The sequence below is a fragment of the Phyllobates terribilis genome, unplaced genomic scaffold (genome assembly GCF_046119375.1).
Source record: "Phyllobates terribilis strain yellow unplaced genomic scaffold, ASM4611937v1 Scaffold_3__8_contigs__length_932513732, whole genome shotgun sequence".
Lineage (NCBI taxonomy): Eukaryota > Metazoa > Chordata > Amphibia > Anura > Dendrobatidae > Phyllobates > Phyllobates terribilis.
In genome coordinates this window covers 679,682,205-679,698,954 of record NW_027362763.1, presented here as the reverse complement: position 1 = coordinate 679,698,954, position 16,750 = coordinate 679,682,205, and the positions used below count along the sequence as shown (strand labels likewise).

The 16,750-nt window shown below is 36.0% G+C and overlaps 1 protein-coding gene across 7 annotated transcripts in view; it reads left to right on the top strand.

Annotated features, from left to right (window-relative positions):
* The window catches only part of LOC141257345 (calpain-13-like), a 326,649-nt gene that overhangs the window by 197,082 nt on the left and 112,817 nt on the right, over nt 1–16,750 (top strand). For 6 of the 7 annotated variants that reach the window (XM_073671805.1, XM_073671809.1, XM_073671807.1 and 3 more), the window contains exons 12-14: nt 11,258–11,269; nt 13,648–13,850; nt 16,470–16,538. In XM_073671805.1, coding sequence (XP_073527906.1) covers nt 11,258–11,269; nt 13,648–13,850; nt 16,470–16,538 — 284 coding nt within the window. The remainder of the gene's footprint in view (nt 1–11,257; nt 11,270–13,647; nt 13,851–16,469; nt 16,539–16,750) is intronic. The other variant, XM_073671804.1, reaches the window with a different exon arrangement.

Here is a 16,750-nt window from a genome sequence, read left to right as displayed (position 1 = left end):
TAAGCGCACGCGGCTCTCCACTGATAATGTAGACAGACTCACGTTCATAAAGATGAACAAATCATGGATCCGAAACGACTTTTCTACCCCTGTGTCATCCTGGGGAGAGTAAAAGCTTGATGATTGGTTAAAATCACCCTACCAACCGTTTTAAGCTTTCAAATTACTAATCATGTTTATCTGTATCTTGACTGGAAAATAATTTGGGCTTTGTAGCAGTGTGCAGCACTGATCCTATTAGGCCATCTATAATAAGCTCCACCAGATTTAAAATTAAAAATAATTTTTAGCTGCATCTAGCCCGGAAAATAATTTTGGGGCTCCGAGATGCGCAAGACACATAAGTGCCTTCTTGCTGCACTACCTGCAGCATGACCCTCATATTGTCAGAATTCGAAGTAATCATGACTACTGAGTTGCCACACTCTTAGATCCCCCAAACTTTTCGATCAACCTTTTCATTTTAATAAAGACCAAAAAAATGGTCATTTTTGAAATTATAAGCATTAGCAGGTTGTTAGAAACTGAAATCAAACAGTTTTCAACTCAAAACTTTATTCTAGGTGATGTTACATTTTCACATAGGACCCCTTGTTCGAAAGGAGCTTCTGAACTCTCTCCACCTAATATTGGGGTTATGGCGAATTGATGAGAGCAGGTGCTCCGTCACTAGGATGTATAAGAGAGGGGACAGAGGACATCCCTGCCTTGTCCCATTGGTGATTGTGAAAGGTGATGAAAATGTTCTGACGCACCCCCTGGGCCTTGGGACACCCGGAGCCGGACCCTTTTTGGTGGATGCTGGTGGTTGTAGTCTTCGTGGCGGCGACCCGGTTCCGTGGCTCAGGGCGGTCAAACCAGTGGCGGAACTATTTATGTGGTTTTGATGTTTAAATGTCCGACTACGCCACCCGTGGATTGCGGTCAGAGTGAACCGCCGCTACAGGGCAGACCGCTGAGGCTGGTGTTGTGGGTGCAGCAGAGCGTAGCATAACTCCCCACGGGAGGAGTATAGCCTCAGGGCAGTGTATGCGGAGGATGGGGGTGATGGTGCAGGGCAGCAGCAGTAACGACACGGAGTCAGTGATGCAGTCCAGGGCCTTTACTCACAGTTCTTATTATCCAGACCACGTCTGCAGGTAACGGCTGCCCACGTCGTACTGTGCTCACCAGGTGAGGGGCTCAGACAACTCCCAGATAACTTTGGAGCACTTCACAGGACCCCCTTTGTGTGTCCTTTGTCTGGCCTTTCTTACCAACACTTCTGTCCGGCTGCCTCGGGCCTCCTCTTGGTAAACTTGGCGCCAGTTTCCCTGACCCTATGTGGTGCCTTCCTAGCGGGTGTAGCGAGGGGCTGCGCCACATAAAATGTCAGAGCCTCCGGTTTCTAGCTGAGGGTCGTTTCCTGCCTCCACTAGTTCGGGGACCGGTCTACCCCTTTGGCCTGACCCCTCCACGCAGGTGGATTCGGGCGTATGGTGGCGACTCGCCCGTCCACACCCCTGGGATCCCTTCATTCCTCGTTCCTGGAGCCTTCTCCGCTCCTCTTCCTTCCTTCTCCCTCTTCCAGGCCTGGGCCTCTGTTACTAGGCCCGCCTAAGGAGCAGAGCTCATGCAGAGCCCCTGCTCCCTGCCACTTCTGCTCAGACTTCTCTGCACTGAACTAAGATGGTGCCCACCTTTTATACTCCCTTCTCAATGCACCCAGGAACTGCTTCCTCCCTGCTCCTGCACTACAGGGTTCCCCTTCCTCAGTGTTCCCTCCCCCCACTCCAGCCAGGGACAGGGACTGTCGTGCCCATCTCAGGGGCATATTGGTCGCCCTGCCCCACGGCAATGTGGTGTAATGCATGCAGGTGTCGGGTCCTGATCCACACTCCATCCTTACCTGAGAGTGAGATATCACACCTCTGGGTGAGGTGCAATACGTCTGTAGCAACCGAGCCCTCAGGGTGCTACAGTTCCATTTATCTTCAGCCTAGGTGACGTATTGCGATACAGGGCCGTGATTTTGGCTATAAAAGGGTCCCCTAGACCCCTACCCCAAGCTTTTTAAGAGAATCATATATGGCGTGCCAGGAGACTCTATGGAATGCTTTCTCAGCATCCAACGAGAGTATCTAATTACAAATTTTTAACTGCATCTAGCCCAGGAAATACTTTGCGCCTAGTAGCAGTGTCTGCTAGTCAACGGATTATCCCGGCTGTTAAGCAAGCTACACCACCTGTAGTTTAGACACTTAATTTTTTCAAAAGAAATGCTTCGGGACCATGGGATACTTAGTGAAGAGCATCAGGAGGCACCCCAAGGCATAGGGGCTGGGACTGGCAGTAGGATGCCTTGCGGTGGACAGCCGAGCTCGATCCTTATAAAAGCTTTTTAACTGCAGCAGCTTTAGTGGACGCTACTGGAGCTGGAATTACCGCGGCTGCTGGCATGAGACTTGCCCTCCAATAGATCCTTGTAAATGGATTTAAAGTGTATTCATTCAAATTAGAGAGACAATTTAAATTAAAAAGCTTAGAGCTGCCTCCACCACAGGGGGGCTCGCTCGACCCACCAGCGGACAGGCACCAGTATTGGGAGAGGGGGGCTGGCCGTCAGGGTTCACCGCGGCTCTGGCACAAACCCGGCGACACGGAGGTGGCACGGGCAGGAGCGGACTGGCCGTGTCGGCTTCTCACTTTTTGGATTTTAGAAGGGCATGACATGCCTATATCTGTGTCTCCCCCTCCTTTTACTCCTCCACCTCTTTTATTTTCGCATGACTATATGTACTTGTCACTTTTCCATGTGTTAGTTATGTCTTCTGAGCAGTTTGTCAGCTTTTGGACACCTTTGAAGGTGTTTTCTATGTGTTTCTATGTGTTTTTGTTTGCCTGCCATTGGTTTTAACGGTGTTCGAAGGTGTTCGACGAATAGTTCGACGAACAGTTCGGCGAACACACGGGTGTTCGACGAACCGAACCGAACTCGAACACTACGGGGGTGGCTCAACACTACTCCTATGTACAAGAATATAACTACTTTAATACTGCTCCCTATGTACAAGAATATAACTACTATAATACTGCTCCTATGTACAAGAATATAACTACTATAATACTGCCCCTATGTGCAAGAATATAACTACTATAATACTGCCCCTATGTACAAGAATATAACTACTATAATACTGCCCCTATGTACAAGAATATAACTACTATAATACTGCTCCTATGTACAAGAATATAACTACTTTAATACTGCTTCCTATGTACAAGAATATAACTACTATAATACTGCTCCTATGTACAAGAATATAACTACTTTAATACTGCCTCCTATGTACAAGAATATAACTACTATAATACTGCTCCTATGTACAAGAATATAACTACTTTAATACTGCCTCCTATGTACAAGAATATAACTACTATAATACTGCTCCAATGTACAAGAATATAACTACCATAATGCTTCCCCTATATACAAGAATATAACTACTATAATACTTCCCCTATGTACAAGAATATAACTACTATTATACTACTCCTATGTACAAGAATATAATTACTATAATGCTGCCCCTATGTACAAGAATATAACTATTATAACACTGCTCCTATGTACAAGAATATAACTACTATAATACTGACTGCCCCCTATGTACAAGAATATAAGTATTATAATACTGCTCCTATGTACAAGAATATAACTACTATAATACTGCCCCTATGTACACGAATATAACTACTATAATACTGCCCCCTATGTACAAGAATATAACTACTACAATACTGCCCCTATGTACAAGAATGTAACTTCTATAATACTGCCCCTATGTACACAAATATAACTACTATAATACTGCTCCTATGTACAAGAATATAAGTACTATAATTCTGCTCCTATGTACAAGAATATAACTACAATACTTCCCCTATGTACAAGAATATAACTACTACAATACTGCCCCTATAAACAAGAATATAACTACTATAATACTGCCCCTATGTACACGAATATAACTACTATTATACTGCTCCTATGTACAAGAATATAACTACTATAATACTGCCCCCTATGTACAAGAATATAACTATTATAATACTGCTCCTATGTACACGAATATAACTACTATTATACTGCTCCTATGTACAAGAATATAACTACTATAATACTGCTCCTATGTACAAGAATATAACTACTATAATACTGCCCCCTATGTACAAGAATATATCTATTATAATACTGCTCCTATGTACAAGAATATAACTACTATAATACTCCCCCTATGTACAAGAATATAACTACTATAATACTGCCCCTATGTACAAGAATATAACTTCTATAATACTGCCCCTATGTACACGAATATAAAAACTATAATACTGCTCCTATGTACAAGAATATAGCTACTATAATACTGCCCCTATGTACAAGAATATAACTACTATAATACTGCCCCTATGTACAAGAATATAACTTCTATATTACTGCCACTATGTACACGAATATAACTGCTATAATACTGCTCCTATGTACAAGAATATAACTACTATAATACTGCTCCTACGTACAAGAATATAACTACTATAATACTGCACCTATGTACAAGAATATAAATACTATAATACTGCCCCTATGTACAAGAATATAATTTGTATAATACTGCCCCTATGCACAATAATATAACTATTATAATACTGCCCCTATGTGCAAGAATATTACTACTATAATACTGCCCCTATTTACAAGAATATAACTACCATAATACTTCCCCTATGTACAAGAATATAACTGCTATAATACTGCCACTATGTACAAGAATACAACTACTATAATACTGCTCCTATGTACAAGAAAATAACTACTATAATACTGCCCCCTATGTAGAAGAATATAACTACTATAATACTGCTCCTATGTACAAGAATATAACTACTATAATATTGCCCCTATGTACAAGAATATAACTACTATAATACTGCCCCTATGTACAAGATAATAACTACTATAATACTGCTCCTATGTACAAGAAAATAACTACAATAATATTGCACCCTATGTAGAAGAATATAACTACTATAATACTGCCCCTGTGTACAAGAATATAACTACTATAATACTGCTCCTATGTACAAGAATATAACTACTATAATACTGCTCCTATGTACAAGAATATAACTACTATAATATTGCTCCTATGTACAAGAATATAACTACTATAACACTGTCCCCTATGTACAAGAATATAACTACTATAATACTGCCCCCTATGTACAAGAATATAACTACTATAATACTGCTCCTATATACAAGAATATAACTACTTTAATACTGCTCCCTATGTACAAGAATATAACTACTATAATACTGCTCCTATGTACAAGAATATAACTACTATAATACTGCCCCTGTGTACAAGAATATAACTACTATAATACTGCCCCCTTTGTACAAGAATATAACTACTATAATACTGCTCCTATGTACAAGAATATAACTATTATAATACTGCTCCTATGTACAAGAATATAACTACTATAATACTGCTCCCTATGTACAAGAATATAGCTACTATAATACTGCTCCTATGTACAAGAATATAACTACTATAATACTGCCCCTATGTACAAGAATATAACTACTATAATACTGCCCCCTATGTACAAGAATATAACTACTATAATACTGCTCCTATGTACAAGAATATAACTACTATAATACTGCCCCCTATGTACAAGAATATAACTACTATAATACTGCTCCTATGTACAAGTATATAACTACTATAATACTGCTCCTATGTACAAGAATATAACTACTATAATACTGCTCCTATGTACAAGAATATAACTACTTTAATACTGCTCCCTATGTACAAGAATATAACTACTATAATACTGCTCCTATGTACAAGAATATAACTACTATAATACTGCCCCTATGTACAAGAATATAACTACTATTATACTGCCCCTATGTACAAGAATATAACTACTATAATACTGCTCCTATGTACAAGAATATAACTACTTTAATACTGCCTCCTATGTACAAGAATATAACTACTATAATACTGCTCCTATGTACAAGAATATAACTACTTTAATACTGCCTCCTATGTACAAGAATATAACTACTATAATACTGCTCCTATGTACAAGAATATAACTACTATAATACTGCCCCCTATGTACAAGAATATAACTACTTTAATACTGCCTCCTATGTACAAGAATATAACTACTATAATACTGCCCCCTATGTACAAGAATATAACTACTTTAATACTGCCTCCTATGTACAAGAATATAACTACTATAATACTGCTCGTATGTACAAGCATATGACTACTATAATACTGCCCCCTATGTACAAGAATACAACTACTATAATACTGCCCCTATGTACAAGAATATAACTACTATTATACTGCCCCCTATGTACAAGAATATACCTACTATAATACTGCTCCTATGTACAAGAATATAACTACTTTAATACTGCCTCCTATGTACAAGAATATAACTACTATAATACTGCCCCCTATGTACAAGAATATAACTACTTTAATACTGCCTCCTATGTACAAGAATATAACTACTATAATACTGCCCCCTATGTACAAGAATATGACTACTATAATACTGCCCCCTATGTACAAGAATACAACTACTATAATACTGCTCCTATGTACAAGAATATAACTACTATAATACTGCTCCTATGTACAAGAATACAACTACTATAATACTGCTCCTATGTACAAGAATATAAGTACTATAATAGTGCTCCCTATGTACAAGAATATAAGTACTATAATACTGCTCCTATGTACAAGAATATAACTACTATAATACTGCCCCTATGTACAATAATCTAACTACTATAATACTGCTCCTATGTACAATAATCTAACTACCATAATACTGCTCCTATGTACAAGAATATAACTACTATAATACTGCTCCTATGTACAAGAATACAACTACTATAATACTGCCCCCTATGTAAAAGAATATAACTACTATAATAGTGCTCCCTATGTACAAGAATATAACTACTATAATACTGCTCCTATGTACAAGAATATAACTACTATAATACTGCCCCTATGTACAATAATCTAACTACTATAATACTGCTCTTATGTACAAGAATATAACTACTATAATACTGCTCATATGTACAAGAATATAACTACTATAATAGTGCTCCCTATGTACAAGAATATAACTACTATAATACTGCTCCTATGTACAAGAATATAACTACTATAATACTCCCCCTATGTACAAGAATATAACTACTATAATACTGCCCCTATGTACAAGAATATAACTTCTATAATACTGCCCCTATGTACACGAATATAAAAACTATAATACTGCTCCTATGTACAAGAATATAGCTACTATAATACTGCCCCTATGTACAAGAATATAACTACTATAATACTGCCCCTATGTACAAGAATATAACTTCTATATTACTGCCCCTATGTACACGAATATAACTACTATAATACTGCTCCTATGTACAAGAATATAACTACTATAATACTGCTCCTACGTACAAGAATATAACTACTATAATACTGCACCTATGTACAAGAATATGAATACTATAATACTGCCCCTATGTACAAGAATATAATTTGTATAATACTGCCCCTATGCACAATAATATAACTATTATAATACTGCCCCTATGTGCAAGAATATAACTACTATAATACTGCCCCTATTTACAAGAATATAACTACCATAATACTTCCCCTATGTACAAGAATATAACTGCTATAATACTGCCACTATGTACAAGAATACAACTACTATAATACTGCTCCTATGTACAAGAATATAACTACTATAATACTGCCCCTATGTAGAAGAATATAACTACTATAATACTGCTCCTATGTACAAGAATATAACTACTATAATATTGCCCCTATGTACAAGAATATAACTACTATAATACTGCCCCTATGTACAAGATAATAACTACTATAATACTGCTCCTATGTACAAGAAAATAACTACAATAATATTGCACCCTATGTAGAAGAATATAACTACTATAATACTGCCCCTGTGTACAAGAATATAACTACTATAATACTGCTCCTATTTACAAGAATATAACTACTATAATACTGCTCCTATGTACAAGAATATAACTACTATAATATTGCTCCTATGTACAAGAATATAACTACTATAACACTGTCCCCTATGTACAAGAATATAACTACTATAATACTGCCCCCTATGTACAAGAATATAACTACTATAATACTGCTCCTATGTACAAGAATATAACTACACTAATACTGCTCCCTATGTACAAGAATATAACTACTATAATTCTGCTCCTATGTACAAGAATATAACTACTATAATACTGCCCCTGTGTACAAGAATATAACTACTATAATACTGCCCCCTTTGTACAAGAATATAACTACTATAATACTGCTCCTATGTACAAGAATATAACTATTATAATACTGCTCCTATGTACAAGAATATAACTACTATAATACTGCTCCCTATGTACAAGAATATAGCTACTATAATACTGCTCCTATGTACAAGAATATAACTACTATAATACTGCCCCTATGTACAAGAATATAACTACTATTATACTGCCCCCTATGTACAAGAATATAACTACTATAATACTGCTCCTATGTACAAGAATATAACTACTTTAATACTGCCTCCTATGTACAAGAATATAACTACTATAATACTGCTCCTATGTACAAGAATATAACTACTTTAATACTGCTTCCTATGTACAAGAATATAACTACTATAATACTGCTCCTATGTACAAGAATATAACTACTATAATACTGCCCCCTATGTACAATAATATAACTACTTTAATACTGCCTCCTATGTACAAGAATATAACTACTATAATACTGCCCCCTATGTACAAGAATATGACTACTATAATACTGCCCCCTATGTACAAGAATATAACTACTTTAATACTGCCTCCTATGTACAAGAATATAACTTCTATAATACTGCTCGTATGTACAGGAATATGACTACTATAATACTGCCCCCTATGTACAAGAATACAACTACTATAAAACTGCCCCTGTGTACAAGAATATAACTACTATTATACTGCCCCTTATGTACAAGAATATACCTACTATAATACTGCTCCTATGTACAAGAATATAACTACTTTAATACTGCCTCCTATGTACAAGAATATAACTACTTTAATACTGCCTCCTATGTACAAGAATATAACTACTATAATACTGCCCCCTATGTACAAGAATATGACTACTATAATACTGCCCCCTATGTACAAGAATACAACTACTATAATACTGCTCCTATGTACAAGAATATAACTACTATAATACTGCTCCTATGTACAAGAATACAACTACTATAATACTGCTCCTATGTACAAGAATATAAGTACTATAATAGTGCTCCCTATGTACAAGAATATAACTACTATAATACTGCTCCTATGTACAAGAATATAACTACTATAATACTGCCCCTATGTACAATAATCTAACTACTATATTACTGCTCCTATGTACAATAATCTAACTACTATAATACTGCTCCTATGTACAAGAATATAACTACTATAATACTGCTCCTATGTACAAGAATACAACTACTGTAATACTGCCCCCTATGTACAAGAATATAACTACTATTATACTGCCCCCTATGTACAAGAATATACCTACTATAATACTGCTCCTATGTACAAGAATATAACTACTTTAATACTGCCTCCTATGTACAAGAATATAACTACTATAATACTGCTCCTATGTTCAAGAATATAACTACTTTAATACTGCCTCCTATGTACAAGAATATAACTACTATAATACTGCTCCTATGTACAAGAATATGACTACTATAATACTGCCCCCTATGTACAAGAATATAACTACTTTAATACTGCCTCCTATGTACAAGAATATAACTACTATAATACTGCCCCCTATGTACAAGAATATGACTACTATAATACTGCCCCCTATGTACAAGAATACAACTACTATAATACTGCTCCTATGTACAAGAATATAACTACTATAATACTGCTCCTATGTACAAGAATACAACTACTATAATACTGCTCCTATGTACAAGAATATAAGTACTATAATAGTGCTCCCTATGTACAAGAATATAACTACTATAATACTGCTCCTATGTACAAGAATATAACTACTATAATACTGCCCCTATGTACAATAATCTAACTACTATAATACTGCTCCTATGTACAATAATCTAACTACTATAATACTGCTCCTATGTACAAGAATATAACTACTATAATACTGCTCCTATGTACAAGAATACAACTACTATAATACTGCCCCCTATGTACAAGAATATAACTACTATAATAGTGCTCCCTATGTACAAGAATATAACTACTATAATACTGCTCCTATGTACAAGAATATAACTACTATAATACTGCCCCTATGTACAATAATCTAACTACTATAATACTGCTCCTATGTACAATAATCTAACTACTATAATACTGCTCCTATGTACAAGAATATAACTACTATAATACTGCTCATATGTACAAGAATACAACTACTATAATACTGCCCCCTATGTACAAGATTATAACTACTATAATAGTGCTCCCTATGTACAAGAATATAACTACTATAATACTGCTCCTATGTACAAGAATATAACTACTATAATACTGCCCCTATGTACAATAATCTAACTGCTATAATACTGCTCCTATGTACAAGAATATAACTACTATAATACTGCCCCTATGTACAATAATCTAACTACTATAATACTGCCCCCTATGTACAAGAATATAACTACTATAATACTGCTCCTATGTACAAGAATATAACTACTATAATAGTGCTCCCTATGTACAAGAATATAACTACTAAAATACTGCCCCCTATGTACAAGAATATAACTACTATAATACTGCTCCTATGTACAAGAATATAACTACTATAATACTGCTCCTATGTACAAGAATATAACTACTATAATACTACTCCTATGTACAAGAATATAACTACTATAATACTGCTCCTATGTACAATAATCTAACTACTATAATACTGCTCCTATGTACAAGAATATAACTACTATAATACTGCCCCTATGTACAAGAATATACAGTAACTACTATAAATGTGTATCTATTGTACATTGCAGAAAGGACTAAAATTATTTTTTCTTTTTATTTATACAGGTAACAGTCAAGGTAGGAAATGTTCTGTATTTTAATATTTCTACATATTCATAAAGATATGAATAGACAACAAGAAATATTCATTTCCAGCCTATGAGGCAATTGAAATATTACAATTATGTGAAGTAAAGCCTTTTTCTTGTGTTTGTCTGAAGGCCCCTAGTTTTGCTATGAGGTTCATTAGGGTTTATAATGCCTGGTCTCTAATTGCAGACAGAGCTGCGGGGGAAGGGCTTGTGCTGCTGTCAGTTGCCTGTCATTCAAAGAAAGGTCTGATCTGAAATTTGTAAAGGCAGAAGTAGAATAAATGATTCATATATTTAGAACTTTGTGTAATGATTGTATGCATAGCTTGTAGTATAGGATGGAGGAAGGATTCTCCAAATGTGGAGCCATGTAACCTCCTCCATAGAGTCAAGTACATAGAACTAATATACCAAGTGACATTGATAGCACAAGATCAAGGACAGATTAGCTGATCCGTTTAACGTGCACTGGATGCCGATGTTAGAGGATTTGATCGGGACTGGATGCCGTGCCATTTAATGTGAGAATGGTGGACGGCAGGGGGCAATTAATAAGGGGAATTATTTGCTTTCTGCATAGTGGATTAAATTCAGCAATTTCCCCCCCCCAGCAATCTGTTTTATTGGCCGCAGCTGTTTTGTTAATGATTCGCAGCTGAGCTCCATCGCTAACAATTACAGATATGGAGATGATGACTGTACAGCAAGAAAGTTCCCAAAATAGTAATAAATTCTGAAATAAAAAATTGTGGAGGAAGGGTAAATTATAACTACAGGCTGAGTTATAGCGGCAAGTTCAAACCTGTGGAAAGTCAATGAATCAACATCTCCACACCTGAAGACATTTGGCATACGGCCTAAGCGGCAACCTTTGGCCATAAAATGCTAAGGGGCTCTCTATGTTTCCCTTTTGGGGAAAAAAGCCAAATTACCATACCACATGTAGAATTCTAATAAGGTTGAAATTTTTGCAAACCATCCATAACTTTTGCTCAAAATTTTACTTTAAGGCTATGTTCACACATTTTGTGTTTCTCAGCGTATTTCTCTACAGATTTTTATGCAAATTTTCAGCTGCGTTTTGCAGCACCAGCAAAGTCTATCAGAAATCAGAATGCTCTGTTCACACATCTTGGTTTTTTTTTTGCTGTGTATTTTGTGCCTTGGTTGGGTTTTTGGAAAATAGAGCGTGTCACTTCTTTCAGCGCTTTTCACCCATAGGAAGCAATGAGTGGTGAAAAAAAACGCTGAAAAAATGCACCAAAAAAACGCAGGTAAATTGTTTCAGCGTTTTTTCAGCATTTTTGATGGCAAAATAGAATGGGATTCTTTTTTTTCACAGAACTTTATGTACCTGTATAAATAGATACAGAAGGACAGTGAAAAAAACTCTGAAAAAATGCATCAAAAAACGCATAAAAAAAATTCAACATTTTTGACGCAGCTGATTACCTGCCAGAGATCAGTTTTGCTGCAAATTTCTGACGTAAAAAAAACACAACAGGTGGGAACATAGCCTAAGGGATTGTCCACACTCTGCATTTTTGCCCTGTTTTTCCATGCTGTTTTCAAGGGTTAAAAAACAGTAAAAGTAAATGAGATATATGAAGTCTGATGAACGCGCTGCTTATCTTTTTCCTTGCAGATTTGAAACATCAAACTGTTTTTTCAAATCCGCAGTCGGTCAATTCTTTAAGCATTTTTGCAGCGTTTTTCTCCTATTCAAATGAATGGGGAAAAAACACTTCTAAAAATGCATCAAAAAAGCATAAAGCATAAAAAGCTCGCTTAATTCACGTAGTGTTTTTCCTGCCAAGAGATTCAGAAATGCTGCAGAAACTCTGCACCAAATAACATAGAAATTCTAAAAACTAAATGGTCACCAATTGGGTTTCTAATTGGACCTAGGATACAATTTTACAAAAAAGGAAAGTTTAAATTTCTCTTACTGTAGACAAGTCCTCCACCCAAGCTGGGAAAGGCTCCTTCATCTGTGCCATTTATTCTTCTGCACTGAGATCCAGAAAAGTTGCAAAATTTTGGGCAAAGTCCACTTGGATTATGATCTTACGTCATCATCGGTACTTTTTGATGCAGGTCCAGATGTATGAATTCCACTTACGGAGGGAAATATTCTTATATTCACCATATTTTGTATTGTTTAATTGTTCTCATTCAATATTTTGTTTTAAATTTGGCATCATTTTTTCATTCATACCAAAATTTCCAGAAAGAGACCAAATTTCTTGTTTCTGGCTGTTTCTAGCCAAATAGCATTGATTACAAGCTGTCATCCTTTTATACATAAATTGAAGAGTTATCACTTATATTTCACACTCATATTCCCTTTTTTATGCTAATTAGGAAAATAAGACTGGGACCCAGCAACAATATTCCCATCAGCATGCAGCAGAAACCATCATTCAAGAGACAAAACCGATCAGAGAAATGACCGCATCTTTCATGGCTCAGCCGGGCACCTACGTCATTCTGCCCTTCACCCAATACAAGGGACAAGAATCCATGTTCCTGCTGAGAATCTTTATAAAGACCTCTCAAATTGCTGAGTAATAATGTTTTGTTTTTTATTTTGCTTTTCAAAGTATATATATTGATTTATGGAAAGTAAAATATTTTGCAATCAAATAATGGAACTTTGAAATAGTTACGGAAAGTATTTGGGTAACTTGGTCACATAGGATCTGGTCAGCGATGCAGGAATCTCTTACAAAAGTTTTACAAAAAGTTGCAATAAACTTATCATCACATGTGAATGGGATTTTAGCTATATACAGCAATACTATAATATTGCAGTAAATTGATCAAGTTATCAGGCAATTGCAAGTTCAAGTCCATTAAGGGGGTTAAACAAGTGACTCAAAAAAATAAAAACATGATAATAATAAAAAATATACTTATATGTATACTGTGTATTACCAATCTATCACAATATAAAGGTAATTACCATCAAACTACTTTTTTTTGATTTGTTATTGCATTGACTGCATGATTCAATTATAATTGAATCATTCAGTCAATGCAATAACAAATAAAAAAAGTAGTTTGATGGTATCAATATTTCGATTTGAGAGTCCTCAGTGGTTGATACCTTTTAATAGCCAACTGAAAAGATGGTAACAAGTTGCAATCTTTCGAGACTACGCAGGTCTCTTTATCAGGTTAGTATAACACAAAATCTGAAGAGTCACATATTTATACAAAATAAGACAGAAATAATGCAATAGATGAGACAGGTGACGGAAAGCAAAGTTATTACTATGGGAGAGATAAACAGTTCTGGCTATAAATATTTTAGCAGTTAATAGATAAGGAGTGTGAAGATTTTCTTGTCCTGTGACTAGGTCCAGTGTTATGATGACCTCACAAGTCTGATGGGCACATTCCTTAGTTGATGTAGAATGAGGAAATAAGGAAAGCTGCATGGAAACTACAACCCTTACTAAAAAAAAGATGCCCGACTACAATCCATATTTCCACACACCCCACTTCTGTGTTTCAGGCAGCCCCCAAATCTAAGAAGCATCATTATCAGAAGCTCCCTGTCATCTCCACCAGCTACAGGTACCTTTCCTTGCAGCCAGAAAAAATTTAAAATCTGTCCGTTTATAATGACCACAGACAAGATAAAGATCCCCAATTCACATCAGGACTACAAGATCCCAGGTACTTTTAGCTGTATCACATCTAATGTAGTGTACTTAATTATATGTACCAAATTTCCATCTGGGGGTCTTTATGTAGGGGAGACGGGGCAAAAACTTAAGACAAGGATGAATTCTTATCGCCACACAATAAAAGAAAAAAGAATACCTGTAGCAAAGCATTTTTGTTCCCCTGATCACAGCATCAAAGACATGAAATTACTGGTATTAAAAGGTAATTACAGATCTCAAAGAGAAAGAAGAATCTCAAAATATAAACTGATGGTGACCTTTGACACCTTCAGAGCAGGACTGAATGTGTCGCATGGATTTATGTCATTCTACATCAACTAAGGAATGTGCCCCTCAGACTTGTGGGGTCATAATAACACTGGACCTAGTTAAAGGACAATAAAATCTTCACGCATCTTATCTATTAACTGCTAAAATATATAGCCAGAACTGTTTATCTCTTCCATAATAACTCTGCTTTTCATCACCTGTCTCATCTATTGCATTCTTTCTGTGTCTTATTGTGTATAAATATGTGACTCTTCAGATTTTGCGTTATACTGGTCCGATGAAGAGACCTGAGTAGTCTCGAAAGCTTGCAACTTGTTACCATCTTTTCAGTTAGCCATTAAAAAGTATCAACCACTGAGGACTCTCAAATCTAAATATTTTTTTATCTACTGGCTGACACGGTACAAAAATATATATTTTCATGGTATCAATAAAAAGTACAGCTCACTGCACGACCTCTCACAATGCCTCATTGACATAATAATGGAAATGTTACAGGTCTCAGAATATTGCGACACAACCTTTTTTTTTTTATAAATGTTTGATTTTTTTTTTTTACACCACTTAAATTAAAAAACTGTTAAAAAGTTTGGTATTTCTATAAGGCCACAATAACACGTTCAATATTTGTTCAGTATTTGTTCAGTATTTTACATCAGTATTTGTAGCTAAAACCAGGAGTGGAACAATCAGAGGAAAAGTATAATAGAAACACGTCACCACTTCTGTATTTATCACCCACTCCTGGTTTTGGCTTACAAATACTGATGTAAAATACTGACCAAATACTGAACGTGTGAACGTGGCCTTATCATACTGACCTGGAAAATCATGATTTCATCTAATTTTTACCATACAATGAACACCATAACAAAAAGCATTCAAGCAATGTGGGATTGTTTTTTTTTTTTTTTACCGTTTCACCACATTAGGACTGTTTTTTTTTTCCCCATTTCTCAGTACATTGTTTGTTAACATGAACGATGTCATTCAAAATTACAACTCGTTGTGCAAAAAAAAAAACTAAAAACAATCCCTCGTATGTCTATGGCGATGGGAAAAATAAAAAGTTATGGCTCCAGGAAGAAGGGAAAGAAAAAAAATGATCGCGCAACAGAGGAAAATATCCTGGTCGTGAAGGGGTTAATGGTTGATATGACTGATATGAATCTATGGGGTTGGTCTTCAATATATAATATTATATCTGTGTTATATTTGTAGATCTACAGACACAGAACCAACCCTGATCGAAAAGAAACGAGAAATCCGCTCCAGCAGCGTGCCGTCACAGTACGTAGCCAGAAATTCTCTGCCCAACACGATACACATGATACGGGCTGTTAGGGCTCACTCACACTGGCGTATATTCTCTCATACAAGAAAATCCGGCCGATTATGCCAATGTCACTATGGTCAATCTCTGTAAGAGTTTGAGCCGAGTGTCATCTTAGTGAGATCCGATTCTCTAGCATGCGAGAATCGCAGCACAGGTGCAGAGAAGA